Here is a 15,733-nt window from a genome sequence, read left to right on the forward strand (position 1 = left end):
TCCAGTCATTTCAGTCACGACTGACTCGTGATGATCCCATTTGAGATTTTCCTGGCAAAAATACCAGAGCGGTTTGTCATTTCCTTCTCCAACTCATTTTATAGATAAGGCAAACAGGGTTAATGACTTGCCCAGAGTAATATATCTACTGTCTGCCCAGCACTCCATCCACTACCCCACTAGCTTATCCTGTATACATGCCCAAGTACAAATATGTTCAGCTAACAAGCAGAAATTGCATATAAACAGTATTTACTTCTTGACTTGTGGATCGTTGAGAACAATTTCACTAAATGTTACATTTGGTTATTGGCAATCCTGAACTAACGCTTTTTAAGAAACTGGGAGGATTCCTAAAGAGCCTCTATTTCTATAATCCTGAAAAGTCAGTGGTGACAAATTGAAGTTTTCTCATTGAGAAAGAGAGTTCAGGTTGGAGTGTGGGCATGATAGATTGAAGTATTGTTTTCCAATTCACAAAAGGTTAAAAAAAATTTATCCACAGTCCCAAGAAAATACTAAAAACTAAAAATAGCAATTATATTTCATTATAGGTCAAGGTAAAATAGCTATGTAATTGAGGGAAATTCAGGAATTCCTTCAATAGCACAGTTGGCATTTGGCAAATTCTCAAAGGTAGGAAGAAGATACTAAGAAAATAACAAACTTGTCTTGACAGTTACTTTCATGACAATCATTAATTCTAATTGAATTATAATGGGAAGTCATAAACAATACAGTAACATGAGTTACTGCAGTTTAATCATCTTTAGGGCACACAATACACAGGTCTGATTCAAAATGGAGTGCAGTAGGATTTAAATCAAAATTTTTAAAAGATTGCAAAAGATGAAGCTTTGATTTAGAAACAGGAAAGTATGAAGTGATTACAACATCCATCCTCCAACATAGCATGTTGCCTCCTTAGTCTTTTAAACCTCCATCAAGGACCATGTGGTAAACTCAAAGAAAAAACAAAACAAAACCCAAAACAAACAAACAAAAAAACAAAAAAGGGAAATCACAAGCAATATGGAGGCTGGATTTAGAACTCTCTGAAATGGATGCCCCATTTGTTTGCAAATCAGACACAAATCCAAATGTATGTGAATATGCAGTCATAAATATCTAAAGAGTATGTTAGACCTTGTCATTCCTATCTAGAGGTATAAATTTGTGGTTTTTTTTTTTTTTTTTTCAGTTTACCACATGGTCCTTGATGGATTATATTATATAAATAGCATATATATTATAAAATTCTTATGTAACATAACACAGACACACACACATACATATATACACACAGTCTACATTCATAATTCAGTTCAATTCAACCAAAATTTATTAAATTTATAAATTAAAACTAATACACACCAATATCTTTCACCATTTACCAAGATATGGTCAAAATGCAAAGCACATGTGGAAATTAAGAAGAGGCAGTATGCTATAGTAGACAGTAGCCTATTTTGGAACCATTTTGGAAAGTCATGGCTTTAAGACCCATCTCCATACAAATTGGCTATGTAAGTAAGGTTCTAAATCTCTCAGGCCCATAGGTAATTTTCTCAAGATCACATACAAGTTTCTGAAAAGGGATTCATCTGTATTTGTTTTTCACTGAGAGTTCCCTATCCTGGGGGAAAAAAAAAAACCTAAATCACTCATCCTTCAAGGAATCTTGCTATCTATTAAAACCTACTTCTATCTATTCGTGCCTTTTAAGTCAACCGGAAAATAAAAATCTATTCTCAAAACCTGTATCCTGGGAAGATCCTTAAACTCCTAATAGAATTTATGAAAACTCAGCTATTAATCTTTCACTTTTACTACCTATAAAATGAATGCCGGGGCAGCTAGGTGGTGCAGTGGATAGAGCACCAGCCCTGAATTCAGGAGGACCCAAGTTCAAATCTGGTCTCAGACACTTAACACTTCCTAGCTGTGTGACCCTGAGCAAGTCACTTAACCCCAGCCTCAGGATAAAAAAAAAAGTGAATGCTCACAATCATGAATCAATTTTTAAAAAATAATTGTCTTAACAGTTTAAGAGGCTAAAGTCCAGCATCCAATTTGTAAGCTTCTAACCTTCTATTTGCACAGGAGAAGCCATTTAATTCAATTCCACAAGTATTTATTCAGTACCTTTTAAATAATAGGAACAGTAATAGGCCCTGGAAATAGAAAAGCAAAAAAAAAAAAAAAAAAATCCCTGTTCTTGAGCTTGCATTCTATGAAGAAGGGGAACAATGTATATATAAAAAATGAAATCTGAAATAAAGTAACCTTGGGGGAAGAGATTTCTACCTGAGCTGAGCTTTGAAGGATAATGGAAATCAGTACAAGATGGAGGTGAGAAGTGCATTCCAAGTAGGACTGTCTATATAAAAGCAAATGTAGCAAAGAGCAAGAAAGCTAGCAGGCTGGAGCTTAGTCTTGGAAGGAGAGAAATGTAGATGGGGGCCAAGAGGGCAGATTGGAGCCATTCTGTGAAATGCTGTAATTGAGAGATGCAAGTGGGTGTTTGAGCTTTAAAGGTGAGAGAGAAAGAACCAGCAAAGCTTCTTGAGCATGGCATGAGTGACATGATCAGACTCTGTTTTAAGCTGTGTGAAAGATGAAATAGAAAAGGGGAAGAAGACGAGTGGGGAATCTCAACTTTCAGGTAGTAGTGATAAAGAACTAGAGAGATGGTTTGGTGAATGGAAAAGATATGTCATGGAGGTGAAATTAATAAGACTTGGCAGATGAATGAATATATTGGGGGAAACTGTAAAGATGGTGATAATCTGAGAAATAAGAGAGTTAAAGGAGGGAAAATAATGGGTTTGTTTTGAAAATACTGAATCTGAGGTTCCTATAAATTATCCAACTGGAGGCATCCATTAGGCAGTTAGTGATGATTTCAGGAGACTAAGCCAGAATATAAAGATCTAAGAATCAATTATGTGATACTTTAACATGTATAGGGCAGGGGGTGGAGGGAAGGAAGGGAAAAGTTGAAACAGAAGTTTTTACAAGGGTCAATGTTAAAAAATTACCTATGCATATGTTCTATCAATAAAAAGCTATAATTTAAAAAAGGAAGAAAAAAAAAAGAGAGAGAGAGAATTAATTATGTGAATGTCAACAGTTGAGGTTGCCAAAACAGAAAGCTATAGAAATCACTGGACACAGCCTACACAAAGCATGAAGATCCTGTGAAAAATACTGAAGAATAATCAAAATAAGAAAAAACATGACACGAAAACCCAGGGATTAGAAGTTACCCAAGATAAAATGTTCAAAGTCACCTGTTCCAGACGTCAAGATGGGTAAAGACTGAGAAAAGAGTGCTGGATTTGGCAATTAATATGTCTATCATTAGTAATCTGGAAGGAGCCAAGTCCAGGTGAAAATTAAGGTAATGGACCTTATGAGAAAACTGAGGCGTTTAGGTATGAAAGGAAAGAAATGTGGAATGGCACAATAATAGGATAGTATAATAACAGCAAATTTCATTTAGAAGAATAAAGGTGAAAAATATCATAGGAATTAACAAAAAAACAAAGATGTAAAGAAAGGAGGCCCAGCAATACCGGATGTTAAATTGTATTATAAGGTGGTAATTATCAAAACTATCTGGTAGCAGCTAAGAAATAAAAAGTGGAACAGAGTAGAAAGATGATACATAGTAATAAATGGTTATGGTAACCTTGTAACAAATGTTGGAGGGGATTGCATATGGGTAGTTTCTCAAGGGATGTTCATCAATTGAGGAATGGATAAATATATTTGTGCTATAAGAAAGGAAAACCTGATTGTTGTTTGAAAAGCATGAAAAGACTTGCAAATAATAATGAAGAATGAAGTGAAGAGAAACAAGAGAATGTCATACACAGTAAGAGCAATATTGTTTGAAGAGTAACTATGCACAACTAAGCTATTCTGAGTGTTTTTCTATTATAAGTATGCAAATCAACTACAAAGGACCTATGAAGGAATATGTTATCCACCTCCAGAAAAAGAAGTGGAGAGGAGGAAAACAGCTAGAAATTTAAAATGTAATAACAACAACAAAAAAGAAATATGGGATGGTACCTTGAGAAGATGGTCGGATCAAGTACCACTTTTTTTTAATTTTATTTATTTTTTTTTGTTTGAGGAAACATGGCCTCAAAATACAGAATGAGATGCAATTTTTAGACATGGCCAATGAAGAAATCTGTTTTACCTGACTAACCATATTAGTTACAAGGATTTAGTTTTTTGTTATTTTGGTTTTCCCCCAGTGGAGTGGAAATAAGAAAGTTAAACAAAATGCTCCTTAACCATTTGGGTTTGTTTTTTTGTTTTTGTTTTTTAAAGTTGGAGAGGGGATAAGGTCCTAAAGACAGTAAAATATAGGATCAAAATCATAAGTAGAAGGTTGGCTTTTGCAAGAACTACTTTCAAGCCTAGGTCAAAGGGAGAAATTACAATAGATGGACTAAATTTTTTCAGGGAAGTATTTATGAAGTCCTCTGCAGCATGAAATAGCTAAGGGATAGTACTGGTGGCTTGAGAACTTGGAGACTATTGGAGATCACGGCTATTTACAAGTACCCTGGAAAGCACTCTTGAATGGTCAGCCTAAAGTAGCCATACCATGTTTCATACCCAGGAAAAGTTATTTCTACTTTGAAGGAGTGAATGGATGGTTTCTAATTAATAAGATAAAAGAAATAGATTCTATGGCTTCATCTTATTTGAGCCAGCAATATTTGTTTACTCTCAAAATTAAACATACCTCAAGAATCTGGAAGGCCACAAAATTGGTCCAAAGTGATACATATTAGTAAAAAAAAATTTTTGGGGGGGGGGGCAGCTCGGTGACGCAGTGGATAGAGCACTAGCCCTGAATTTAGGAGGACCTGAGTTCAAATCTGGTCTCAGACACTTAACATTTCCTAGCTGTGAGACCCTGGGCAAGTCACTTAACCCCAGCCTGGGGGGGGGGGGGGAGGGATTGGGGGTAAGTCAAACCATGATTTACATTTAAATAAGAGCTAAAGCAGCAGTTCTAAGTGTGGTCTGTATTGCTCTATCTAGGCTTCCTAAGATCCTTTCAGTGGGTTCCTTCTCTAGATTAAAAACTATGTTTATAACAATAAGTCATAATTTGCTTATTAAAATATTTCCTTTTTCCAGCTACATATTAGTAAGGCCCACTTTTCTTCATATACTTCAACCAAAAGAATACATTGCAACAGACTGAATGCAGACATAGATATGAGAATCTAGATGTCTAATATTTAACCAGATGTTAAAAAGATTTGCAGTTATATATATATATATATATATATATATATATATATATATATATATATATATATATATATATATATCAAGGCCACTCTGTTCACATTTTGGGGGTTATTTTTTCATTAAGATGAAGTTTTATCATCTTTAAACTGAATTAATAAATACATTTTAAAATTTGTCAGTTTTATTTTCTAATATGGTAAATATTGGCAGATATAATCCATATAAAGAAAAAGTCTTTAGATTCCTCAATCATTTTTTTAAGGGTAGAAATGGGTCCTGAGACTCAAAAGTTTGAGAACTCCCAAGTTAAACTATTTTTTCTTAATACTTGAAAGAGGATTTTTCTTGCCTACATCTTGTTCACTATCTCTCCTCCATACCTTATGTCCTGTGAAAAATAAACCAACTCTCAAAGTAAAATGGTGCTGTAAACAACACCATATGTTCATAAATTTCTGTTAAAATGTATTTACTTGTCTTTCCTCTCCAAACTCTTATTTCTTTCATCTCACCATTTCTAAATAAGAAATGAAAGTGTTTCCCCACCTGTTTAATATCTCCCTCTCCTCATTGCCATCGTCATCACCCACCTAATGGATATCATGAATCTCTACATGTTTGGTAAGAAAAGAGTACTATTTATGTGTGCTGAAAAGTAAAATGAGAAAAAGTTTACAGGTCTTTAAATTCTCCTACCATATCTTCATGATATCTGCTCTGACATCTTCCCTGGCTTTAACTTCTGCTAGGTTTCACCATTACCCAATATCATTTCATCCTTGGCAAATTTATTGAGAAAGAGAGCAAGTGGTAGAGGAACCTTTTTAATAATAATGTATAGTATCTGGTTTTTAAGATATGTTTGTGAAAATGCTACCTAATAGTTGGCAGTTGATTAGAATTTAAGTGATTTGTCAGGGTCATGGCGGAGGTAGGATTTGAAGCCAGAACTTCTAACCCACTAGTACTCTTTCTAGAAACTAGAAAGTGCAGTTTAACCTGCATATTGAGGCCTTTTTTTTTTTTAAGAGAATAGAAAAGACTCTCATTTTCAGTTTTAGATCAATGGGCTTTTATTTCTAGTTAAAAAAAAACAAAAACTAAAAAAGGTATCCAGCACAATTTACTGAGGTGTCATGCTAGAAAAAAAGCTTCCCTACAAATAATATAACCTAGAAACAAAACCAAAAGTTATTCTGTAAAAAATAATAGTCGACTCCTTCAGTGGCAAAGACCATTTAATCAGAGCCAAGGTTTGTTATAAGAATCCTGTGCTTCTACCCCCAGGTTAGGCTCAGATGAGTCAAGTCTTTTAGCATGGAGTAAAATTACACGATAAAATCCCAAACGGTAAAGCAGCCAAACTTTGAACATTATCGGTAGTTTGGATTCAATTGATACATTCAACATCATCTCCAAATTCTTCATTTCTAAAATAGTCAGTGTTCATCTTTTTCTCCCTAGAGGACCAAATTCTGCTGTTTGTCATCAGGCCAAACTCCCACAAACTTAGGGCTTGGGCAAGATTAACACAGAATCGAGTCTTCGGTGGCAGCATACTGCTGCTTTTGTCTTTAACCACCTAACTGGGATCAAAGGTGAATCTGCAAGCACTGCATTCTTCAGTGTGAAAGTTATAGTCTAAAATAATAAGGTCATCTGTATTGAGAAAGAACTCAATCATGGATTTTAGCAGATAAAATGTAAAAAACATCAGGCCATTGAGTTTTCAGTTAATAATAAGTTGTTGTGCTCCATTGAGTTTTCTGTGTCACCAAACCCTCCCAGTCATAGCTAACAAAGCCCACATTGTCTTAAGAAGGCTACTGAGAAGATGTGCCTAATCTTGGCAGGAGCTTGGTGTACCCAGAACCATGTTTTTTTTTTTTTTTTTTAATACAATAATAAAAAGAAATCTCCTTTAAATTGTCTTGTCAAAGATAAGTAGCAGTGTCATTCCCATTTGTAGATGCACAAAAATTTTACCTGAAATCGGAACTGAAATCCTAAGTTTGAAAATCATGTATCAAATTATTTTAAAAGCACTCGGTGATAAGTTCATTTTGTTTTTATACAAAACTTTTCCCCCCATGGGAAGTGTTACACAAAACATTTTATCTGAGAAAAAAAGGACATTTAAAGTACAGTTTTAGAGGTTCACGTTTCCTAAGTCAGGTAAGTGTAGCCTATTTCAGTTTTTGATTTCACAATACTTTTGTATGCATTTACATGCCCACTGGCATGCAATTGGTGCATATAACTCAATGTTATCCCAGTGGAGACAGTCAGTGTGGTACTGAAAAGACAGCTGGACCAAACCGGTTCTAATCCTGGCTCAGATACTACCTGACCACTGGCAATGTGCTTACCTCAGGGAGTCTGCTTTCTTCTGTCAAAAGGGCAAAATCTTCTTTCAAATGAGAGTAAGGCACCAGCAACACTCCAACCCTCTTATTTTACATAGGGAGGAGATGGAGACTGAGGGAGTAGGGCTCAAAGTCACACAGATAAATAGTAGAATCGAATTTGAACCCAGATCCCCTTCACCACACCAAATTGGAAACCAATTTAGAGGTCAGCTAGTTCAACACTTTCCTTAGAGATGAAGAAACAGATTCAAACTGAAAGCCCTATAAAAATGAGTTATTATGACACAGAATATTTTTTACTCCCCATCTGACCTTCCTCTATCGCTAAACATCTCTGAACCCCTCCTTTTCCAAATCTGCAAAATAGGAAAATTTTCATATTGGTTTAATTTATCATTACTAAGTATAGATCTCCACCCCCTGCCTTTCCCAACTCTCCCTAAAATAACAGAACCAAATGTCAACTGATCCTCTCTGGATTTTCGGTCTTCCCATTAATGTCATAAGAGGATTGGACTAGACAGCCTTAGGTCCCTTCCAGGTTTTAATGTATGATTTCAAAACACATTTTCTAAAGGCAAATCACATAATTAAAAAAATTATTGGAAATAATCGACTTTCCCCACCCCCTTCCTTTAACTTCCACTTTTCTGTGTGGCTAAGAATGAATTATATTTTTTTAATTGTAGACTATAGAGAACCACGCAAGCTGAAAACCCAAAATTTACCCTAAAAAACAACTTCCTGAAAAGTAAATATTCTTAATTTTGATTTAATTTTAAAATACTACCATCAAAAAAGCACTGCTGTAATTAAGCTTTATTTTACATAAGTATGCAAATACTAAGAGCAGAAATAAGGAACCCAAAGTTACCTTTAAGAACTAAATAAAGGTAATAAGTCATTTATTGGCCTCCTGGCTGTTTTGTGAATAGGACATCCCACCTCTCAGCTCTAGGTATTTTCTGACTGTACACCATACCTGGAATACTCTCCCTCCTCATCCTAGCTTCCTAGAAGTCTCCACTCAAATCCCACTGTGTGGTACAGAAATGGTGAAGGGTCACCTTTTAATAAAAAAAAGCTGGAGATCTCTAGAAGCAAAGCAAAATTTATTATACATAATCCAGAGGAAACCTTCCCTAACTCTTCTTAATTCCCTTGCCTTCCTTCAGTTAATTATTTCCTATTTATCCTGAATAATGCTTGCTTTGCATATATTTGTTTGCATATTGTACCTATCCCATTAGATTGTAAACTCTTGAAGACTGGGACTAGTTTTTGTCTCTTTTTGTATCTCCAGTGTTTATTACAGTGCCTGATCCATAGTAGACACTAAATAAATAATCACATTTGACCTTTACATAAATAAATAATCCTGGGTGGTAGTTAAGGGTTTGGTAATCCATTACTTTTAACAATTGAGATCTTGGAGATTAAATGGTCATTCAGCTTTCAAACATCAGTGGCAGGATTTGAATCTAAGACCCATGGATTTAAAGCTAGTGTTTTTTTTTTTTTTTCTTTCAGCACTGTCACCTCCCAGTCTTCCAGGACAATATAGAACCAGCTGGTTACATATATGTAAATGGATTATACAAAACACATAACAGATAGTAATAGAATGTGTCCACAGTAGATCTAGGACCTTGCTTGATAAAGTAAAAGTCAAACCCAGAAGGATGGAAAAGAAAGGGAAGAGGGGAGTGGAAGGGCCAGGGTCTTTAGTAATCAGCTTATTTCAGATAAAACTGAAGATACCATCTTCAATTCATTCAAATTTTAAGTCCAAAGCCTAGCAGTAGGTGAATCGGAATTACAAAGAGACTAAACCTGGAATTACTAGAATAGCTTTTAGCAATCCTCTCCAATAGTAGGAAAGTTATAATCTCCACAAGAGCTACAAGGAAGTTGTCCACCCCATATTTCTAACCTGTTTTGCACCACCTGTTTCTAGGTTGGCTACATCACAGCTACCCTATCCTTGCACTTCCTGTGGAAGAGAAGCCACATCCCCAAACTTTCTGATTAATTATATTTAGTAAATGCCAGTAACTAGGCTCCCTACATCTGCTGAGAAGAGGGGGGATGGCAGACCAGCAGGCTTGGTGGAATCACGTCAGGAGTCAGGTGAACTGAAATCAGACCAGCAGGGTTTTAAGAGCAAATATAAAATGTGGTTATGGCTGGATGCCTATTCTTCTCAAACTCAAAGTTCTGTTTATAACAATTTATGAGGTGACAATGAAACAAGTACTTAATCACTCCTGGGATATTTCAACTTGGAAAATTTCAAAAGTACGCTATCCACACTATCTTTGTAACCCAAGCCAGCATTATTTCATTATTGAAAATCTTCACTACTACTGATGTTTCGCTTAACCATCATGAAATTAGGAATCAACATCAAAAGATGCTGTTAACTATTGATAAAGAAATTCTCATCAGACCAATATTAGGAATTTTTACAGTGAAATGTTTGGGGATACTTTTTGGCAAGCAACTGGACAAACTTTTATTGCTGGAACCTTGAATCCAGGGCTAACAAAGGCTTTCCTGGTTTCTGAATTTGGTTGTGAATCCCAAGCTTGACTATTAAAAGAGTGGTTATCCAAGCTTCCTATATTCTTTTAATTAGTTTCAAGCAAGCATCAAGTTGAGTTTGGGGTGAATTTTAAATAACCCTGTGAAGTAAGATGAGAGACATAAAAACCTCTGGTGGAAACTATGTGCGGTTTCACCATTTCTCTTTTAAAAATAGTCCAAGTCCCATGCTTTGCATCATTTTTTTTTTAATTTTCAGAGTTAAAGTAAAATTTGTCAAGCAAATCTAACCACTAGTAGGAAAGTAAATTCAACTAAATATTCTCTCACATCTTAAATGCTTGTCATTAAAAGTCCCAAGTCAAGCTAGTCCTTGAGCAAAAAGAATTCCCCATTCCTTCCATATACCCATTCAACTTCAATCTTTATTAAAGAAAATACCATTAGCTTTAGAGAGTAAAATGGGAGCAAAATTTACTAAATTTTCTTTTCCTTGCTTCCTCCCATTCTTTCAAATACAGTATGATTACTGGCTATAGAATTCACCAAAATTCATTCCATAAGAACTAATAAGATATAGTGTTCCTCTCTCCAATCTAAAAAGTATTCTGGACAGATTTAAGCGTTAATTCTACATCCATCTACAATCTCAATACTAAGGGAAATTTTTAAAAATGAATACTTCTCTGATGATTAAAATATGTTCACATTACCTTAAAAAAACTTAATTCCAGAGTCTATATCACAATAGCTAACTAATGTGGAGAAATAGGTTGGGGAGGCCCAGAATTATAGCTATCATCGCAAGTAGATTTCTGGTAACTGATTTTTCCAAACTTTTTAACATTTTAAACATTTTAAAATTCTAGAAAAAAAAAAAAAAAAAAAAAAAAAAGACTGGATTGGAGTGATTGTATCCGGTCCACCTACTAGTGTATTTACTAACTCACGTAGGCAAACTGCTTACCTGTCTCGAAGAGGGAAGTTAAGGGAAAAGAAGAAAAAAAAGTGGAAAAAAACACAAAACCCTATCCTTCCTCCTCCTTCTTCCTTTATAAGCCTCCAGCTTCATTATTCTGTTATCTTTTGTATTGTGAACTTTGTTAATAATTCAAAACTGGATTGTTTTAAGATAAACTACCAAAAAAAAAAATACTATCATGTTTTCCTTTCTTTTGTGAAGCTGAATCGCTTTAAGGTTTTTTTTTTTCCCCTTATGCCAGGCTCAGCTTGATACCAGCCCGTGACCTTTCACCTTTCTGATATGGCACCTGCACTTCTCAAATGTGCTCAGTACAATTGCCAGCACGCTGGTATTTGTGGTCTGGATTGTAGCTATTTCAACATACTTGTTGCCCACTAGTGAAAAGCTTCTCTCCCCCCCCCTCCTTTCCTTAAAATCATGTGAGTTTGGCTGTAAAAGAATACATTGTCGCTCTGTGTTATTCTTCGAGAAAACTGTGATTCATAAAAAATGCGAGCACAAGTGGCCGGATTGGGATTTCGAATTGGTAATGTACTTGTGGAGGACCATACCTGCCCCCTAAGTAGCTGTGTCCTAGAAGCAAGGTCATATCCTACAAGGTCTCAGGGGGAGTCCAGAAAAAGACAGAAAATCAGTTCTCTTTAAAAAGAAAAAAAAAAAAAAAAAAGCTTCACTCGGATTGCTTTTCATTGACGTGACAACGATGGGTTCATTTCAAACCCCCGAACGTCTGTCTGGCCACCCTAGACTGTGTGTGGAGATCGGAGTTTTGGTTTCCAACAAAATGATCCACCTCTTTGAAACCGAGGTGCCCTCAGAGGTGGCTGCCCAGAACCGAGGGATTTGGGGCCGGCCGACGTTCGAACACAACCCTAGTTCCGCCCGGCGCCCCAATCTCGGGTTAATTATCTCATTTTATTCACCTGTGCCTCTTGACATCCAATCAAGTCTTTTTTCCGCCCGAAAAAGCTGGCTATCTTTCCTGGGGAACAGTCTCTCGTCAGAGGAAAAGTGCTTTCTTAGGAGAATGTGGAGGGCTCGGGTTTTCTAGAAGCTGACGCTTTTAAAAGCTTTCCTGGCAGTTTACTTCCTCCTCAGCACAGATCATCAGAGAAAAGGGGGAGGTGGGGGGGAGGCGAGGAACCAAAAGGACCAAAAGAGCTGGGGGGGGGGTAAAGGAAAAAAAAACCCCAAGAAAAACAAATAAGATGAAAGAAAGCAAAATAATGTCCCCCCCTCCCCCCCAGACCCGCGAGCACCAAACCAGCCACTTACCTGTAAGGAGAGTTCGAAGGGGATCGCTTCAGAAGTTCACAGCATTCACAGCGCAGAGCAAAATACGCGACTGGGAAGTAACCTCCAGCGGCATCCTCCTCCTCCTCCTCCTCCTCCTCCTCCCTCCCTCCTTCCCTCCCTTCCTCCTCCCTCCCTCTCTTTTTTCTAATGTAAAATCAAAATAAGGAGTGTCGGGCTACTCCTCCAGTGGCTGCTTAAAGCTACAAGATCTCTTTCGGGATTAGCTCCCCGGCCGGCGAGTGCGGAAGTTTGGTGAGTCCCTCGGAATGCCAAAAAGCTGCAGGGAGCGCGGCACAAGCGGGGCGCTGCGCTCGGCCCCCGGCTTCGCCCGGCCCGCGGCCGCACCTTCCAGCGCCGGGGGGGAGCGCGGGCGGAAAGGGCCGCTCGGCCGAGCCCACCCCAGCCGGGCCCCAGGACCCGGAGAGTCCCGCTCCGGCGGCGCCCCCCACGACCCCGGCTAGAACCGTGAATGGGAAGGGGGCGATGCTCAGCGTCCCATCTCCGGCTTCCGCGCCCCCCGCGCCGCCCCCCTTTCTGCTTCTCTCGCTTCACAGTAGCAAGGTTGTCTCTTGTATCCTCCCTTCCCTTAAACTCACCAAACCAGATTTTTACTCCCCAACACCAGCAACTTCCCGTAAATCTGAACTGAAATTTTATCCTGCTCCCTGAGCCGCTGCTGGCCCAGCGCCAGGGCAGCATTCCGGCTCCCGGGGAGCGCGGATACCTTTGCTGAAGGTTGTCCTTTAAGAAAGAAACTGGTCGGGATGGAAAGGCCGGCTCCCGAGCCGAGAGCTCAGGGGCTCGGCGCGGCGCGCTCCCGCCGACCAACTTCTCCCCACCCGGCACCCCCAGCAGCCAGCCCACGCGAAGGAGGGACGCCTCGGCACAGAAAAACTGGCTTTAATAAAAATAACTCGGAATGCCCAATCACAGAAGCGCCTGGCTCTTCTGCTCCCGTTTTGCCCAACCGAACTGTCTGTTTTTGTGTCTTTTGTGTGTCTGTGTATGTTTCTGTCTATCTCGCTCTCTCTGTCTGTCTCTCTGTGTCCGTGTCTGTTTCTGTCTCTTTCTGTGTCGGTCTTGATCTGTCTCTGAATGTATCTCTCTGTCTTTGCGTTTGTCTGTCTCCGTCTCTGTTTCTGTCTTTGTCTCTGTAGTTTTCTGTATGTCTGTCTCTGTCTTGCTTTGTCTGTTTCTCTGTCTCTGTCTATGCCTCTCTGTCCTTTTGTATGTCTCTGTATCTCTGTCTCTGTCTATCTTTGTCTCTCTGAGTTTTATGTATGTCTGTCTCTATGTCCCTGAATGTGACTCTGTCTTTGTGTATGTCTGTTTCTGTCTCTGTCTCTCTGACTTTTGTATGTCTCTGTATCTCTGTCTCTGTCTATCTTTGTCTCTCTGTGTTTTATGTATGTCTGTATTTCTGTCTCTATGTCCCTGAATGTGTCTCTGTCTTTGTGTATGTCTGTTTCTGTCTGACTTTTGTGTATGTCTGTCTCGCTCTGCTTCTTTCTGTGTTTCTCTCTGTCTCTGTCCTTGTGTCTGTCCCTGAATGTGTCTCTGTCTTTGTGTATGTCTGTTTCTGTCTCTATCTCTCTGACTTTTGTGTATGTCTGTCTCGCTCTGTTTCTACGTGTCTTTCTGTCCTTGTGTATGCCTGTTTCTGTCTCTTTGTCTCTGTGTGACTTTTGTGTGTATATCTGTCTCACTGTTTCTGTGTCTCTCTGTCTCTGATTCTGTGTTTTTGTGTATGTCTGTTTCACTCTGTTTCTGTGTCTCTCTGTCTCTGTCCTTGTTTCTGTCTCTGATTCTGTCTGTGCTTTTGTGTATGTCTGTTTCTCTTTGTCTCTCTGTGACTTTTGTGTATGTCTGTCTCACTGTTTCTGTGTCTCTCTGTCTCTGTCCTTGTGTATGTCTCTGTATCTCTGTCTCTGTTTCTGTCTCTCCCTCACTTCTGAGAAACAAAACCAGAAGCCTATTCGAGGAATAGGGAACCAGTTGTGGAACAGAGGTCAGGCCTCACAGGCACCCCAACACCCCCAGCAGCCCCTGGGAAAAGCAGGCATGGGTTATTCTAGCGCGTGGCTGAGGAGGGACAGGAAAACCGAAACCTGTCTCACCTGAGGCGTGGATTTCTCGAAGCCCGGCGGGGAGGTGCGTCACTGGGAGCAGCCCGTGACCTTTGCGGATCCATGGTCAGCCGGGCATCCGTGGGGCTTCCACCAGTGGCACTTGGTTTTCACGGGCTCCGACCTCATGTTACATCTGGTTTCGAGAAAGGGAACCAGAAACACCCCGTGAAGAACGAGAGCCAGCCCCTTTAACCTTTCTCTTTTTTTTTTTTTTTTTTTCCTGAGTTGGTCAGGCTTCGGCCCCCCACCCCCATCGCCTCAAAGAGACAATGAAAGCAGCCTACCAATCCGGCCTGCCCTTTTACGTTGGCTGTTTATTCAAAGGGTAAGGAGTCTGAAGTGCTTAAACAACCATTAAGTCTGTTTATTGTCAATAGGATTAGCCTACGGGAATCTCGCTCGCTGCTTGGGACCTGCCTAGTTGGAAGAGGAAGCCGGGTGGGACCCTCCCAAACCTAAAGAAGAGTCCCGATTTCAGCTAACCGGGTCAGGCAACTGAAAGAAGTGGAATGGCTCCCCCCCCCCTTTTTTTTTTTTAATTTAGGAGGGAAGGAATTATCCTTTAGCAAAAGACAATTTCAATAATCTGCCGGGGGTGGGCCGGAGGACTGACTAATAGAGCTCTAGCCTGAGACTTTTGAGTTGCAGATCATGAAAAGATCATAACTTTAGACCGAGGGGATCTTGGAAATCCTGGAGCCCAATCCCCTTGTTTTGCAAAAAACAGTCTGTCTGCCAGTTAAGAAGCATTTACCTAAAGGCCACTAGGCACTATGCAAAGTCCTAAAGATACAAAAAAAAAAAAAAAAGGTAAAAAGAGATCCAGTAAGAGCTCACAATCTCACAAAGAAATACATAAAAATAAAGTCCATATAGGATCAACGAGAAATGTTCAACAGGAATACTCTGGAATTAACAGGGACTGGGAGGCAGAGAGGGATAGAGAGCATTCCAGGCCTGGCCTCCAGTTGTGGAAGATGTCAGGAGCATCCAGTTTACCCAACTGCAAGGAGGCCAGTAAAGGTAAAGTGACTTGGCCAATGCCATTCTGCAATAGGGATTTATAAATCCTATATGCTTCACTTCCACCACCCTTCCTTCTCTAGTCTTGCTTTTGGCTACTA

The 15,733-nt window shown here is 39.0% G+C and overlaps 1 protein-coding gene and 1 long non-coding RNA gene across 12 annotated transcripts in view; one reads left to right on the forward strand and one right to left on the reverse strand.

Annotated features, from left to right (window-relative positions):
* The window catches only part of RBM47 (RNA binding motif protein 47), a 139,886-nt gene extending 125,121 nt beyond the window's left edge, over positions 1-14,765 (reverse strand). For 3 of the 8 annotated variants that reach the window (XM_074273678.1, XM_074273669.1, XM_074273674.1), the window contains exon 1: positions 12,460-12,576. Coding sequence is in view for 2 of the 8 variants with exons in the window: in XM_074273682.1 (XP_074129783.1) it covers positions 14,598-14,671 (74 nt within the window). In the remaining 6 variants the exon portion in view is untranslated. Of the gene's footprint in view, positions 1-12,107; positions 12,254-12,459; positions 12,577-14,597 lie in introns of those variants that run through there. The other 5 variants (XM_074273682.1, XM_074273667.1, XM_074273670.1 and 2 more) reach the window with 5 other exon arrangements.
* Positions 12,602-15,733, forward strand: part of LOC141546112 (uncharacterized) — a 118,674-nt gene continuing 115,542 nt past the window's right edge. For 3 of the 4 annotated variants that reach the window (XR_012483240.1, XR_012483239.1, XR_012483242.1), the window contains exons 1-2: positions 12,609-12,732; positions 14,835-14,934. This is a non-coding gene — a long non-coding RNA (uncharacterized LOC141546112). Of the gene's footprint in view, positions 12,733-14,834; positions 14,935-15,733 lie in introns of all 4 variants that reach the window. The other variant, XR_012483241.1, reaches the window with a different exon arrangement.

The sequence above is a fragment of the Sminthopsis crassicaudata genome, chromosome 6 (genome assembly GCF_048593235.1).
Source record: "Sminthopsis crassicaudata isolate SCR6 chromosome 6, ASM4859323v1, whole genome shotgun sequence".
NCBI lineage: Eukaryota > Metazoa > Chordata > Mammalia > Dasyuromorphia > Dasyuridae > Sminthopsis > Sminthopsis crassicaudata.